At 51.1% G+C, this 16,945-nt stretch overlaps 1 protein-coding gene across 1 annotated transcript; it reads right to left on the bottom strand.

Moving 5' to 3' along the window:
- Positions 1-4,343: 4,343 nt before the first annotated feature.
- Arhgdia (Rho GDP dissociation inhibitor alpha) lies at positions 4,344-7,122 on the bottom strand. The gene is made up of 6 exons (XM_020188100.2): positions 6,989-7,122; positions 5,439-5,650; positions 5,176-5,259; positions 4,882-4,958; positions 4,745-4,808; positions 4,344-4,658 (listed from the first exon to the last, which is right to left on the bottom strand). The coding sequence occupies exons 2-6, from the start codon at positions 5,626-5,628 to the stop codon at positions 4,459-4,461; spliced, it is 615 nt and encodes a 204-aa protein (XP_020043689.1). The 5' UTR covers positions 5,629-5,650; positions 6,989-7,122; the 3' UTR covers positions 4,344-4,458.
- Between the last annotated feature and the right edge of the window lie 9,823 nt (positions 7,123-16,945).

Below are 16,945 nucleotides of genomic sequence, written 5' to 3'. Positions count from 1 at the left end.
GCTCGCTGAACTGGTCTCTGGTCTGGTGGAGGTCGCTCTAGTTCTGCTGCACTATCTCCCAGCTATCTTTGGTTGCCCTTGACCTGTTTTACAAGCCACAGTTTGGGGCCCAAGACAAAAGACGAGCCACCTCTGGGTATAGAGTTGTTTCAAAGTTTAGGTGCCTAAATATTGGGGCATGTGTTTTGTCCACTCAAGGAGGGGGGGCAGAGCAGAGGGATTTGGGATACCAGAGTGTGATGGCTTGAAGGCAGCCTCGCCCTAGAATATACAGCAAAGTATGAAGAAAAGTTCACAGACAACTAAGACACCAGGACCAGCTGGGCACTGGTGGCTCACTCCTGTAATCCTAGCTACTCAGGAGGCAGAGATCAGGAGGATCGCAGTTAGAGACCCTGAGTTCTGCCTCAGTATAGCCAGGAAAAAAAAAAAAAAAAAGACTCCAGGACCAAGCAGAGAACACTCCATCCAGGTGCACAGAGCAGATGGATCCAAGCAGCTGTGCTTGAGTCTCACATGGCTCTGGGCAGCCAGTGGCCACTGTGCGGGAGTGGGCGCAGTTAAACACCTTGGGGATGGGGCGTGTTGATGTGTTGGCACCAGCCAAGCTAATCTGTGAAAACCTGGGTCTCACAGCACTGTACCCTGGATAACCACAGTACCTTGAATTCATGGGCGGCTATTCTGGCTCTTTTCCAGGCACTTCTGCCCTTCCTATGTTGACTTCCTTTGCTGGCCCACAGCAAAGTTGGTTCTTGTGAAGCCAGAGGGAGATACCAGAGAATCCCAGGCTGTCTGGGGTTCTTTGGTAGCTGGATAAGGTGCACGGGTGTGCATTCCACCCCTTGAGCGTAGGCTGGGTCATCTGAAAACTTGGTCTCAGCTCTGACGGAATGGCTGCTGTGTGACTGTTTCCCAAGGCTTGTCCTGTTCCTTCCACGGTTTGCCTTAGTGCCCATGCCCTGCAAGGAATATGCCTTTAGGGGCCAGGTTCCACCCTATGACAGACTAGCATTTGGCATTTCTCTGGGCCATGAGAAGTGCTGCAGGACATCCTTCAGGGAGTCCCACACTCAGAGAAGTTACACATTAAGTACAGGCTGAAATGCCAACTAAGCAAATGTTTTGATTAATACTACTCAGAATTCTCAAAACAAAACACCTGCCTTTCAGCCCACAGTCTTACCAAAGGTGTTCGGGCTCTTGAGGCTGCAGGCTGCAGGTCCTACTGTGCCAGCAGGTATGTGGACGGTAAGGGCTGTGCGGAGGGCGTACAGGTGAGAACAGTTTGAAACAGCAGTGCCTGTGGGCTCTGAAGCAGGCTTATTTAGTGCAGGATGGTGCTGGGCTGGAGAAGATTCTCGTAAATTATTGTAGCTGGTGATTAGTTCACCACTACATCACAGACCCCAACCTGTCACCAACTGGCACTAGCTATAACCTGTCACTCTTATTGTGTGAGAAGGGCCCATCTTGGGGTGGTGGAGGAGGTGGATGTTGGGGATTCCTGGGAACCACAGAGAGAGGTGAGCAGAGAGGACCCTGGGCACTGGCTCATGAGAGCAGGGAGGCCAGGCCCAGGAACACCAGGCTACAGGTCACGGTGGCACTGGGAGGATTAGGATTAGGTTAGACTTGGGACTGGAGAGACACGTCATTCATGGCACCTGGTGCAGGTGCCATCTCATGTTAGCCTGCGCGGGGAGGAGCCAGAGCAAAGTCCTGCCTGTTGGCAGTATGCCTGCACAACTTGGCACTTGAGGTCTGAGTTCACATGTCTAACAGGCTAGGAAAATCCCAGAGTGAAAAGATTAAGATTCTTGCCAAACCAGAACCTCAGAAGCCCTTACCCAAAAAACAGCTGCTGAGAAGAAAGAACGTTTTAAGAATGAGCTGGGAGAGTTGATTGGCCTGGGGTTGCTGCCCCATTCCTCCTCAGCAGAAGTGGTCAATCTGATAGGAGTGGGAAAACTGCAGTGCCTCTCACCATGTCCAAGCCTGCTGAATTTAGCTGGAGAGGTCACATAGGGTCTTTGCTCTTGGGTCTGTGAGGGACCAGCTGCTGCAAAGGGCTGCCATCTGCAGAGGGCTGGGTCAGAATTAGTTTCTCTGTGGGTCTTACAGGGCCTGCTAAGGATGGCTAAGGTGGCTGCTGGCCTGATGGAGCTGCTCTGAATGGGTGGGTGTGTGATGGTAAGAAGGGACCCTCTGGACCAGCTGGCCAGTTCCCAGCTGGGCTCACCCCAGTGCTCAGCACCAGGACGGTGGTGAGCCCATACAGGCATAACCAGGAGGGCTCTCTGGCAGCAGCAGCCCCCCTCCCAGCTGCCTAAGTGTGGAATAGACATGCTTTCCTAAGCAGCCTGGGCTGCAGAAGCTGGCACCAGGTCAGGAGTTTCTGCAGTGGCTTCTCCTGCCTGGTACTCTGGTTATTGTCCATCCCTCCTTGTCCAGAGCAGCTGGGTGGGACGTGGGCTTGAAGTTACTGGCTGCAACTTTGGAGGTGCTGAGTCCATCCTAGTCCCTAGAGGTTAGTCACTGGAGACATGGGCACTGGGTGAGATCTGATACCACTGTGATCTGTAGGGTTCCTATCAGCTCTCCCGCACCTCCACATGGTATCACGGTCTGGTATTTTACCATCCTCCCTCCCCCTCCACTCCGCTCTTGGAAACCCCATCCAGTCGGGGGCTTTCCAACTATCAACTTCCTGCCCCAGCCTGAGCCTCTCCAACATGAAACATGGGCTATTCCTTTTCCTAGGATGACCCACACCTAGGGGTTGGGCACTCCCTGGGACCAGACATTGCTTATTACTTGTGTGACAAGGACCCTACTAACTCTCCAGCCAGGTTCCCGTTGTGTAGAGTTGGGTGTTTGTCAACTGCCTAGATCACACACACCTGTGGGCAGCATTCAGCATCCCAGTGGACACTAGAAGTCATACCCCAAGGCGAGGCAGGCTGGGGATGCTAGCCAAGGCCACACATCACTCCTGAGCAGCAGTATCTTTACATTGGTCCATATCCTGAAGGCCAAGGTCTAGGGTCAACACTGTGACTCCTGCCTCATCATTCTAACTTCCTGCAAGGTTCTGCATATAATCCTCCCCAGGGTTTTTTTTTTTAAGATTCCTTTCCCACTGAACAGCCACAGCAAGGCAGCAACAAAGGTACCAGAGCTGGGGAGCAGCGGATCTCACTCCCCAGCTAGCAAAGACCTAACCCAAGAGGCCTCTACTCCCCTTCCCCACAACTGGAGTCCAACTACCTCTTCCAGACCCCCAAAGCAAAACAAAGACCCCCCAGGCTCTTTCAGGGGCATTTATTTCCCAATCAGAAGAGAAGCAGGGGCAGGCTTGTCTGCTTATCAAGGCCTGGACCTGGCAGACACCACACAGGGACCGGGGACAGGGAGGGGAGGCACAGGAGACAGCTCCCAACTGTGTGTGCACTTGGTCCCACATTTGTCCTGGTTGGGTCCGGGGAGGGCCTGCCCAGGGATGGTGGCACTGAGCCAGGGCAGAGGTGGCAGGCAGGCCAGCCGGCCCAGAGGACGGCACAAATGGAGGCAATAAATACTGACAGGCCAGGCACGAGGTTCTAGGCCATGGGGCCCAGGTGAGACAAGTAAGGCTCGGCTGCTGGCTTTGTCCCTTGGGGGCTCTCTGTGGGGAATGGGGCTGAGCACTGCCCACTGGGACAGAGAATGCAGAGATGTGAGGACACCTGCCTCCCAGATGGGGCTGGAGGCATTGGGTTTTGGCAATCTGACCCTTCCCTAGCCACTAGAGCCGTCCCCAGCCCTGGCCAGGGGGAAGGGAAGGGGCTGACCAGGCCTGCAATAGCAGCACACCCCAGGCCTCCCCAGGTCACTGGGATAGGGATGGCAGACAGGGCAAGGACAGGGGAGACCATGCTCATGCAGATGGGGAGTTAAGAGTTAGCGACGGCCCCAGTACACGTTCCACATGTTAAGGCATCATGGTTAGACAGTGACTGACAGCGATACATGAATTGGCCAGAGAGTGGTGGGGCTGGAGGACAGCCTGGCCTGGACCCTGCACTGTGTGCTCCTGGCTCAGCCAGGGCAGACAACATGGGCTGGGCAACCTGGACAGTGCTCCACTCCCTTCTAGGAGCCAGGGCCCAGCCAGGGCCTGGGAAAGGGTAAGCAGAGGGAACCTGAAGGGACACAGATAGGGGTGGGGTTCTAGGCCGGACCCCCTCCCCAACTGCACAGGCAGAAGCAGCAAGGTGACACTAGAGACCACAGGGGCCTGCAGGCAGGAGGATGGAGGAGTGGCAGGCAGAGGAGCTGCCCCAGAGGTGGACCAGGAAGAAGTGGTGGTGGGGAAGGGCCCTGTCAGCACTTTGGTTTGGGGTGGGGAGGGGTGTGGGGTGGGGCCCATCGGTCCTTCTGTCTGTCCGTCGCCCTGCCCACCTCCCCCTCTGGGGCTCAGTCCTTCCACTCCTTTTTGATGGTGAGATTCCACTCCCAGGACAGGTGGTCAGTCTTGTCATCGTCTGTAAAGCGGGACTTGATGTTGTAGCTGCCCCGAGCCAGCATGCCCTTGGGCGCCTCCTCCATGGGCGTCAGAAACTCGTACTCCTCTGCCCGGGGCCCATAGCTCCCCACCATGTAGTCAGTTTTGTCAACTGTGAGACACAGGAAGGGCATGGTCACTGGTGCTGCTGTCCCTCCTAGAAGACCACAGGCTTTCCATTCCCCACCCTCCACTCACTTTTGACACCTTTCCTGTATGTGTGCTGGATGTACTTCATGCCTGACACGATCTCTCTGTTCACCTGTGAGGAAGAGGGCAAGTCAGCCAGCACCCCCACACCCTACTCCTCTCACCCAAGGTCTCCTGAACCTTACCCGAAAGGAGATTTTTATCCGGTATTCCACCCCTTCCTTCAGCACGAATGACTGCTTCTTGAAGCTCTCCAGATCACCTACGTTATGGAGAAGACTCAGTTGGCTGCCTGGAGGCCTGCCACTCCCACACTCAGTGCACCCAACCCCTCCTCAGCACAAAGCAGAGCCTTCAACACCACCTGGCTGCACTTTTTGTCCACCTCACCAGAGAGTGCCAGTGTCCCAGGAAATCATTTTTAGGGGTAGCAGTAGGGTGTCAGCTGGCCCCACCTAGGGACCCTCACACAAACTCACCTGTCAAGTCCAGTTCCAGGGGCCCTGGGGAGGTGCTGCACACCAAAGTCAGGCGGGTCACGATGACGTTGGGAACGTTGGGGTCTAGGGAGTGACAGTCTGTTAGAGCCCCACCCCATGAGACTTCCCACAACACAGCCAGAGGGGGAGGGGCCCTGGAACAGGGGAAGAAACTGAGAGTGACAGGTGTCTCAGCAACTGAGCTCACCAGCTCCCAGAGTGAGCTCAGGGTTGCCTGACTCCCTGCTGCCTAGCCTACTCACCAGCAGAGACTGCTACACGGCCCAGCAGAGCCTCCTTGTACTTGCGCAGACTCTCGTCGTCCTTGTCCAGCTCCTGGATTTCCTGGATGCTCTTCTGGGCAGGGGGCTTGTAGTTGACGGAGTGCTCGTCCTCCTCATTCTCAGCAGCAATCTGGGCTAGCTGCTCCGCTGTGGGCTCCTGTTCAGCCATTCTCACCTCTAGCCTGGGACACCTGTTGGTGGGGCAGGGCTATGACAGCCTGGGGCCAACCACAACCACCTCGCAGTGAGAACCCAGCTACCAGCAGGTTGTACCGAAGGAGGAAGGAGGAGGCACAGGGAGGTGCAGTTTCTGGGCAGGAATGGCTTTTTCTTTTTTTTTTAAAGCAGAACTGGGGTTTGAACTCAGGGCTGTACGCTTGCAAAGAAGGTGCTCTACTACTTGAGCCAAGTCTCCAGTTCTGAAGGTGGGTTCCTGAGATGCCCTGGCTGCTGCCCCTGCCCACCTCAGGTATGGTGCCCAAGAAATAACTGGGGACCACAGCCTGTTCCTCAGGGAGGCAGGGCACAGCTCTCTACTTCCCTCAAAGAGGCAGTAGCCCCCAATCTGGCAAGGCCCACGCTCAATCTCTAGGGCCCTTCTGGGCCACAGATATAGGTCCCTTTAAGGAAGGATGTTTCGCGTCCTCCCCACGTGCAGAGGAAGCGTCTTCTACTGCTCTTCCAGGCAAAGCTCTCCTAAGCCAGCCTTCCCGGGATCGTCTGAATCCTACAGCGCTTCAGAGGGGCACGGGGGAACCTATGTGTGCCAGAGCTGTCCTCACTTGTGAGGGTCTGTGGCTACAACTTGAGAGCTGACGCTCAGCACTCTCAGGATCCTCTTTCTGGGCCCTGGCCCAAGAGCGCCTAGGGCGGTGCCCACCCAGTAGTGACCAAGCCCGGTTGGTTCTTCCCCGCAGGGCTTCCCTCCACCTCCGCTGCCCCATCAGCTCCCTGGGTTCCCGAGGGGTGCCCGGAAACGCATTCGGGTATCTCCGCGCGGTGGTAACGGTGGGAGCACAGCCCGCCGGACGACACCAGCGCTTTCTCCGCAGGCCCGGGGAGGCGCCCAACCAAAAGCGCCAGGCTTTCGGGCCTCCGAGACCCGAGGTGGCCCGCAAGCCAGTCCAGGCGGCCGCTCCTTGTAAGCGCCCCGCCCGACGCCGTTCGCGCGTGTCTGCAGGCGAAAGCATCCCGGGCGCGGCCCGCGCTTCCGCAGGGCCCGCAATCCGGGCTGGGCGGGGCCGGACGACCGGAGGTGAGGGTCGGTCCCCACCCCAGACCCCCGGCCGAACGACCCGCGGAGGGGGAGATCGGCCGAGCCCCCAGCCCAGGCATCACAGCTCGGGAAGAGGCGCCCACTCGGGCGGGGCCAGCGCTGCGCCCCCGGCCCGCCCCGCCGCCCCGCCCGCGCCCCGCCCGCCCGGCGGCCGCCGCCGTGACCGCGCCCCGCCCCGCGAGACCCGCGGAGGCCCGGCTCAGCCGCACAAAGGTGGCCCCCTCCCCTCGCCGCGCGCTGCCCCGCCACTCACCGGAGGCTCGACCGCCGCGCTCGCGCTCCCTCCCGCACCAAATGACGAACGTCGTCGGCCGCCCGCCGCCCGGACGGTCACTTCCGGGGTCACGCGACTTCCGCTCTTCGGGCGGGGTCGGCTCGCGCATGCGCGGTGGGAGGGGCGGCCCCGGGCGCCACCGCCATCTTGCGGCCGGCCTCGTGGGCTCGCAGCATCACCGGGCCCAGCTAGCGCCTCCCGTGATCGTGTTTGTAAATCGAGCTCGTCCCGTCCCTTACCAGGGCAGCAGCGCTCGGGCCCGATGGCCCCGCTCACGGGCGCTCCGCGGCCCTTCGCGGGCGGTCCCCAGACTGCTTTGCCGAGGATTTGTCCCTTTGTCCCGGGCCCCTGGTGTCGGCGCCGGCCGCGTAGGGGTCCGGCTCTTGTAGACAGGGCAACCCTCGTGGGTGTGGCAGTCTCCGCGTGCTGTCGGCTCTGTGCGCCCTGCCCGGCCGGCCGCCTGTGCAGCCGTGCGTGGCTGCGGCTGTCGGCACTGAGCTCGGGTATGTGGGCCAGCCCGAAGTCTCCCTCCAGCTGCATCGTCCCCTGAACAACGGACGGGCTTCTCTGCGCTCCCGCACACCCTCGGGAAGGCGCCCTCGAGCGCGCACGACTGCTTCAGTCCGTCTTGAGGTGCACACGGCAGGGCACAGTGGCGACAGGACGTACTGGGAGCTACTGGTCTGGTCTGGAGGGGTCTGTGGATATTCTTGTGTGACTCGCACGGTGGAGGCAAGTGCACGGTCCCTAAGCAGAGCTTTCTGCATCGGTGTGAAATGTCCCCAGTGGCTTCTGACGCCTCCATTCTGAAGAAAGAACTGCTTTCACATAAATCAAGTGCTTAAAAATACACCCTCAAAACTTCACTACACAAAACTTCAAACATTTCCTTCGCAATTTATTGCTATGTGAAAATGAACTCTTGAGATTTAGCAGTTCCAGGCACCACGGGGTTCTGAGTTCTGGGATCAGGAGTGGCTTCCAGGGCCTCACTGGGGCGTCTGATCTTGGCTGTCGCAAAAGCCTACATTTCCTTCCTGAGGACTCAGTTTCTGCACCCAGGCTGCTGGCCTTCCCATAAGGTGAATTTGAGAACACAGCAGTAGCTTCCCTCGAGAGGCCTCAGAACAGAGAGAAGACAATTGCTCAAGATGGAGCCAGGGCAACTTCATAACCAAGTCCCAGAAGACCATCTTCACGTCCTGCTCTGCTGGCCACACAGACCTGTGCAGGTGGTGTGGGAGCGGCAGGAGGCTGCTGCATACACCAAGGTAGAAATACGGCATTACGAACCCTGTGAACCCACCACCCTCTTCAACAGGGCCCAGTTGTCTCCTTCAGGCCCCCACTTTCTCTGCAAATGTACACCTTGGAAGCAAATCTGTGCTCTAGTTTGGTAAACAACTGCAGTTCCATTATCCCGTCTACTCCAGGTCTCTACTGCTCTGGGCAAACATCCCAAAGTGACTCCAGCAGCAGTTGATCAGTCCCTCTGTTTATGGGAGGGAATTCTGCTGGGCCTTCCATGCAAGCACAGGTGGCTCAGTCTGCCCAGGAGTGTCCCAGGCTGGCTCTTCAGGTTCATAGTCCTATACCTAGATGAGCCTGGGCCATGAGCCAAGACCTGCATACCAACTCCCAGATTTACAGCAGCTGAGCTCCAAGTGTGAATCTTCCCAAAGCTTTTTATGACCCCTCCTACTTTGAAATTTGTCTTGTGGACTCATGTCGATCTAACCTAAATTTTTATTACAAAACAATTAACAACAACAAAAAAAAAAACCCAAAAAATAAAAATTTAAAAAAACAAACAAAAAACCCCAAAACTTATTATAAGTGCACAGTTCTGCAGATTTGGTGTCTAGTGACACTGGTTCTTTCCTTAAACAGTAATACAATCACCTCCCAAAGGCCACCTCCTATACTATGTTCTTGGGAGCCAACAGTTCCACATTAGCATTTTGGGAGGACACACAACCCTTAGCAAGCCTCTTTTTTTGCTCTTTGTAACATTCTGTTGAAAGACAATCCCGTGACCTGGACCCATTTGAACATGGAATGGTGCTTCCTGTAGTTTTTATACAAAGGAAGGGTTGATGTTAATTTTAACTTTTATCAAGATTGCAAAAGGGAGAGACTAAGTGCAGAGCATAGGAATGCTATCCCCAGCACTGAGCAGTCGGGAGGCTCAATCCCATGAGAAGTGCCTTCCAGTGGAATAGCACTCACACCTTTGGCTCAGTGAGGTTACTTTGAGGGATGTGGCCTGAGGGAGTAACCTTAGACACACATGAGGTTTAGTCACAAGGATATTTACTGTAGACTTTTTTTCTTTTGAGTCAGGTTCTTGCTATGCAGCCCAAGCTGGTCTGAAACAGTCTGTAGGCCAGTCTGGTTTTGAACTTGAGATCTTCCTGCCTCAGCCTCCACAGTGCTGGAATTATAGGTGTGCACAACCACAGCTGGCAACTGCAGTATTTTTATAATACAGAAATGTTGCCAGTTGCTGGTGGCTCACACCTGCAATTCTAGCTACTTAGGAGGCAAAGATCAGGAGGAACATAGTTTGAAGCCAGCCCTGGGCAAATAGTTTGTGAGACCCTATCTCAAAAAAAAAACCTTCACAAAAAAGGGCTGGTAGAGTGGCTCAAGGTGTAGGCCCTGAGTTCAAACCCCAGTACTGCCAAAAAAAAAAAAAAGTTAGCTGAAGTCAGACATGGTGGCACAGGCCTGTAATCCCAGCACTTTGGAGGCTAAGGCAGGAGAATCATGAGTTTGGGGCCAGCCTAGGCTACAAAGCAAAACCTTGTCTCAAAAACCAAAACCAAACAACAAATTTTTATAATAGGCTGGGTAGTTGCTCAGTTGTGAGCATCTGCCTAGCACTCATGAGGCCCTGGGTTTGATCCCCATACCATTTAAAAAAATAGAAAAAAGTTAACAGGTACATGAAAGCAGCACAGCTACAGCAAGACCTACTCTGATCATGACAAAGTGGCACAATCCCAAGGTGAGGATATTCTCCAAAACAGCTGACAAAGTCAAAAGTGCCAAAGACAGCTGCCAGAGTGGTTCACATGGGAGACCAAGTGCCTAGCAAGTGTGCTAGGATTCAACCCTAGTGCCACACAGATGCTGGGTGTGGTGACGCATGCCTGCGGCCCTGCTTACTCAGAAGGTGAAGGTGGCAGGATCTCAATCTCAGACTGGTCCAGGCAAAAATGGAAGACACAACCTGAAAAACAAACTGAAAGCAAATGTGGTGGAGGCACGGCTCCAGTGATTAGTCCTTACTCAAACACCAGTGTGAAGACAAGGGAATGCCAAGGTCATAAAAGACAAAGGCTGAAGTCCTATAAATCTAAGACAACTAAACAAACAGGTAAGCCAGGAACCACTGGTTCACGCCTGTAAATCTACCAATTCAGGAGGCGAAATCAGATTTCAGTTCAAAGCCAAAATGGGCAAATAGTTTATGAGACCCTAAATCTCAAAAATACCCAACACACATAAAAAAGGGCCGGCAGAGTGGATCAAGTGATAGAGCACCTGCCTAGCAAACATGACGCCCTGAGTTCAAGCCCCAATACTGCCAAAAACAACAACAAAGAAACAGGATAGAGGCCTCAGTGACAGCCCAATCCCAGCACTTGGGAGGCAGAGGCAGGAGGATCAGTACTTCTAGGACAGCCTGGGCTAGTTTCAAGAAAAATGGAGCGGGGCTGACAGGAATTAAGTGCAATGGATGGGGACTGGAAAAACATTATAGGCCTATTAGGGCAATCATTTAATAGCACTAACTGCATCAATGCTAATGCTTGATTGTGTGAGAGCACGTGTTTTTTTTTTGCAGTGGTAGGGTTTGAACTCAGCCTACACCATGAGCCACTCCACTAGACCTTTTTTTTTTTGTGATGGGTTTTTTTTAAGATAGGGACTCTCAAACTATTTGCCAGGGGCTGGCTTCAAACTGCAATCCTTTTGATCTCTGCCTCCTGAGAAGCTAGGATTGCAGGTGTGAGCCACTGGTACCTGGCTTTGTTTTGTTTTGAATCTGACCGGTGTTTACTTTGGGCCTCTTTATTCTATTTCATTGCCCTATGTTTAACTTTTGTTTTGTTTTGGTTCTTTTGAGATCGCGTTTCCCTATACAGCCCAGGCTAGCCTGGAGCTTGTGATCCACTTACCTCAGCCTCCAGAGTGCTTGGATTACAGGTGTGTACCACATCTGGTTGATAATATCACAAACTGTATGTGTTGGCACATCTGTAATCCCACAGCACTCTGGAGGTGGAGGTATGAGGATTGTGAGTTTGAGGCTAACCTGGCTCACATAGCAAAAGACCTTGTCTCAAAAAAAAAAAAAAAAGCACAGAAGGTAGTTTTAGGGGTAATGCTGCATGACTACAACTCTCAATTAATTCAGAAAAAGCAGAGAACAAAAAAGCATGTGGTAAACCATGAGCATCCTGGAGTCTAGGTAGATGCACAGCAATTCTTTGCACCACTTTGACTTCTTTTCTGTAAATTTGAACACTGAAATTACATAAAACTCATCTGAACACTTAGAGAAACAGGCTAACAGAAGCAGTGTTAGCTATATCATTTTAGGAAGAAGTTACTACAAAATTTAACGTAATTGTGCTAACCAGCTTTCTATTATTGAGACAAAGACATCTGAGACCATCAACTTAGGAAAAAAGGTTTATTTTGGCTCACAGTTTTGGATGTTTCATTCCATAGTCATTTGGCCCTGTTGCAGCACAGTACGTCATGGTGGGAATGCATGGCAGAGAAAGCTGGTCATAGTGGCCAGGCAAAGAGAGGCGGCATTGGGGTCCTAATATCTCCTTCAAGAGCATGGCCCCAATGACCTAACATCTTCCCCCAATAGTACCATGGGCTGTTGACCAAGTCTTCAGCACATAGGACTTCAGGGAATATGCCAGATCCAAAGTAAAGCAGTAATACTAGGCAGTAAGAAGAGAAGTGTGATTTTTTTTTTTTTTTTTTTTTTTGCAGTGCTGGGATTAAACTCAGGGCCACTGAGTTTTTTTTTAGTCCTTCGTTTTTTGAGGCAGATCCTCCTGAGTTGGCTAGGAGTATGGGTGTGCACCACATTTCCAGCGGAGATACGATTCTAACTTGCAAAACTGATGTACAAGCATTCATCATATTCAATACAATGGACCTCTTTATGGTTTGGTTTGTGATGCTTTGTGTTGAGACAGGGTCTTGCTGTGTAGCCCACTTGCTACATAGCCAAGGCTGGCGTCCAACTCCCATTCTTCTTGCCTTACTCTGAGTGCTGGGGATTACAGATGTGTGCCACCATACCCATCTCAACTTTTTAGTTTTTAAGAAGCGCTCTTACTATGTTGCCCAGGCTGATCTCTAACTCCTGGAGTCAAGCCGTCCTCCCACCTCAACCTCCAGAGTAGCTGAGACTAGAGGTGCACACTACTGGGTGCAGCAAGAGGAATTCACACCTTATGATTCTATCTTGTTGAATGTGATGAATGCCAGTTCATAAATAGGCCACTTAATCCCATATAGGCCATTCATGCTCCCAAATAAAGAACTCCAAATCTCCCAGGGAAAATTTTAGACATAGTAACTTCTGTTCAATCCAGACAAAGATAAAGAGGGCTGGAGGTGTGGCTCAAGTGATAGCCTGTCTACCAAGTGCAAGGCCAAGTTCAAACTCCAGTACCACCAAAAAAAAAAAAAAAAGGTAAGTACAATGGACTGGAGGTATGAGTCAAAGTGGTAAAACATCTATGTAGCAAACACTCAAAGTCCTGAGTTCAAACTGCAGTACTGCCAAAAGAAAAAATAAAGAGACATTAAAAAAAACAAAGGAGCTGATGATGTAGCTCAGTGGTAGACTGTGTGCCTGCCTAGCATGCACAAGGCCTTGGGTTCAACCTTCTGCACTGCAAAAAAGAACAAAAGTCTCCTTATGCTAGACGTGGCTCAAGCGGTAGAGCACCTGCCTCCTGAGCAACACCCTAAATTCAAGTCCCAGTACTGCCAATAAAAAAAAAAGAGGTACCAACAGTATGGCTTATTATTTTAGGGGCATGGCTCAAGTGATAGAATAACTGCCTAGCAAGTTCAAACCCCCAATACCACCCAGAAGAACAAAACAAATACAACAAAAAAGGAAACTACAAAGCATACCAGCAGATACCAACTTACATCCACTAGGATAGCTAAACTAAAAAAACAAGTGCTAGGTTGGTGGAGTGGCTCAAGTGGTAAGTGGTATAGTGCCTGCCTAGCAAGCATGAAGCCTTGAGTTCAAACCCCAGTGCCACCAAAAAAAAAAAAAAAGTGCTGACAAGGACATGAAAAAACTGGAACTTTTCATGCATTGCTGTCAGGACTGTTTGAAAAAGTTTGTAGTTCCTCAAAAAAGTTAAAACAATTAAGCCAGGTGCAGTGGCTCATGTCTTAATCCCTACAGGGGCAGAGATCAGGAGGATCATGGTTTATTTTTTCCTTTTTTAATAATTTATTATTATTATTGTTATACAATAATACAGTGTGACATTTACCAAAGTTTTTACAATATATCATAGTTGAATTCACCCCAGATCATGGTTTGAGCAAAGCCTGTAAAAAAAGTTAGCAAGACCCCATTTCAACCAATAAAGCTGGGCATGGTGGCACACACTTGTCTTCCCAGCTACAAGAGAGGCATAAAAAGAGGTCCAAGGGGCTGGAGGTATGGCTCAAGTGGTAGAGTGCCTGATTTGCAAGTGTGAAGCCCTGAGTTCAAACCCCAGTCTCACCAAAGAGATCCAAGCCAGCCTGGGCAAAAACACAAGACCCTAGTTGAAAAATAACTGAAGGGCTGGAAGGTATAGCTCAAGCTCAAGTGATAGAGTGCCAGCCTAGCAAGCTTAAAGCCTTGAGGTTAAATCCCATAACGCCCCCAAAAAAAGAAAAAAAAAAGGACTGAGGGTGTGGCTCCAGTGGTAGAGCACCTGCCTACCAAGCATGAGGCCCCGAGTTCAGATCCACCATAGTGTAAACAGTTACCCTATGACCAATTCCACTCCAAGAGAAAATACATACAAAAATATGAATATGCCAGGCACCCGGTGGCTCACACTTGTAATCCCAGCTGCTCAGGAGGCAGAGGGCAGGAGTGTGGTTCAAGCCAGCCCTGGAAATAATTTGAGAAACCCTATCTCAAAAAAAAAAACAAAAACAAAAAAAAGGGCTGGTGACGCGGTGAGCCACTGCAGACCCTGAGTTCAAGCCCCAGTAATCCATCCCCCACCCCCTGCCAAAAAAAAAGTAACATAAATGCTGTAACAGTCACAAAGGAGAAACCACCAAAATGTTCATCAACAAATGAGTAGATGAACAAAACACAGTACACCCACACATGGAATACTTGGCAATATGAAGAATGACGATCCGTGAAAAGATTGCAAGCCAGATTAGAGTACTGCTGACTCCATTTACATGAACTGTCCAGGGCTCTGCAGCACTCTCCTAGCCAACAAGGACATGAGTTTGATTCCCAGTTACCACCACACACAAGAAGTCCAGAACAGGCAAAAGAAGAGACAGAAAGCAGACTGCTACAGGGTGTTAGGGAAGGTAGTAGGGAGTGACTGCTAATGGGTGTGGGGTTTCTAGAATCTGATAATGGTGGTAGGATGTGATGCTGCAAATTCAGCGGAAACTGGACTGTGTAGTGGGTGAAACTTAAGGAATGTCAATAACCTCACAGCCCTTCCTGAAGACATCCCTGCAGTGAGTAACAAGATCCCTCGGAGAGTATGGAAGGCACCTTGCTTTGTGCCCACTTTGCGCTGTTACTTCTTCAATTAAAACATTAGTTTTCTTTTGAACAAAAAGAATGTTTTTATTAAAAAAAAACCCACCAGTTTTCTTTGAAAAGCACTTCATATTCCAAACATTATTAATACTGTTCAGGGCTGGAACGTGGCTGAAGTGGTAGGGTGCTTGTCTAACTAACTGTGAGAGGTCCTGAGTTCAAGCCCCAGTACCACCAAAAAGCAACAAAAATCTCCCGAGATTGCAGCCCATCAGTCCCAGTTCTGGCGTCCCCAGGACTAGACCACGTCTTCCCTACCATTTCCTGGTTGGTTTTCTTCTGTAACTCAATCACCTGACATACTGCATCTCCCTTTTTCCTGTCTGCTCTCTATGGACTTCATTCTGAGGCAAAGGGTGTGTTTTAGTCACTATTTTCCTTGGTGTCTGAAAACCATGTCAGGCATGTGGTAGGCACTCACAACTTGCACTGTGTGAGTAAATCAACTTCATTTTTTTTTTCTTTTTCAACACTGGAGTTTAAACTTAGGGGCCTCACACTCACTAGGAAGGTGCTCTACCACATGAACCATGCCCTCAGCCCATTTTTTTTTTGTTTTTATTCCTTTTTAAATAAACTTCATTTTCTTTAAACTTTTTTTTTTTTTTTTTTTTGGCAGCACTGGGGTTTGAACTCAGGGCCTCACACTTGCTAGGCAGGTACTGTTACTATTCAAGCCACTCCGCCAGCCCTTTTTTGTGATGGTTTTTTAAGATAGGATCTAACGAACTATTTGCCAAGGGCTGGCTTTTTGAACCACAATCCTCCTGCTATCCAAGTAGCTAGGATTACAGGCGTGAGTCACCAGCACCCAGCTTCTTTAAACTTTAAAATGAAAAGATTGTATCACTAGTAGATTCTTGGATAGGTAAGAACTCACATAGTAAACCCATATTTAGTATAGATGGAGGCACAGGCCACGGTCAACAAACATTTGGTGACTATACAGCCCATTAACAGACAGAAAAGCTCTCAGTCTATGTTCCCACTCCCCTCCCACATTTCTTATTCTACTATCATTATCATATTGTGTTACAATTTCTTACTTTTGTATTTCCTCCATTGAAACTATCAGTTTGCTAAGGAACAAAACTTAACAGCTCTTTTGCTAAGTATAGAAACAGAAGCCTAACGGAGTCTCAAAAAGGAGTCTGAAGGCAGCCTGAGGCTGTGCTATGTTTGATACCATTGGATGCCCACAGGGAGTACAGCTCCTCCTCAGCCTATGAAGTTTGTTGAAATTTTGTTCACATCAACCAAAAGCCAAGGCTCTTTTTCACAGTTGCTCCTCAGAGCTACTTTTAAGCATCTCAGGCTGAAGGCAGAGCTGAGTGCCATTGAGCCAGCCCAGGAAGAGCTCTGACCTCCCAAAGTGCTGCTTCTCCTCTCCCCAAGAGCTAGCTATTCCCTTCCTTCTCCCTCGGCATATCTAAAAGCCCCAAAGCCTAACCTTGGCCACACACAAGTCGTGTACTCACTGCTGGGCCAATCTTTGCTTTCCCATGGGGACCACATAGCAGCACAAGGGACAGGGTCTCCCTAGCTGCTGTAAGGGTGCAGCAGCCAGCCAGCCAGAAACCTTCAGCTTATGGTCGAGCAAGCAATATAAGTGAGAACGACATGTAAAACACCAAGTCACATTTTATCCTGTCACTCACTTTTGGGGGACAGCAGAGTACTGGCCTGGGATACTCCACTCCATCCCCAGGTAGGAAGCCCTGGCACTGCCCTCCAGATGACTGCCTGCTAGACACACCCTTCATTTCCACCAGCTGTCTGTGCAGGTGAAGGAAGAGTCCCTTCTTACCTCAATAGTACCCTGCCTTGAACCACAAATAAAATGGTCCTCTGGCTCCAAGTGTGGAAAGATTTTCCCTGTTTTGCAGATAAGGGAGCATAGGCCTACTTCAAGGTCTGTCCCAGCTCTCCTGCTTACCTCCCACAGGAAGACGAGGTGGACTCCAGATTGGCCCTACCACAAACGGTCAGCCCTATCCCCAGGCCACTGTCCTCTACCTTCTCCACAGAACCCATGTGACCAGCAAACACTGGTCCCTGCTCCAGCAATGTCATCCTTC

Source organism: Castor canadensis, chromosome 11 (assembly GCF_047511655.1).
Source record: "Castor canadensis chromosome 11, mCasCan1.hap1v2, whole genome shotgun sequence".
NCBI lineage: Eukaryota > Metazoa > Chordata > Mammalia > Rodentia > Castoridae > Castor > Castor canadensis.
This window is presented reverse-complemented; position numbering and strand designations above follow the sequence as displayed.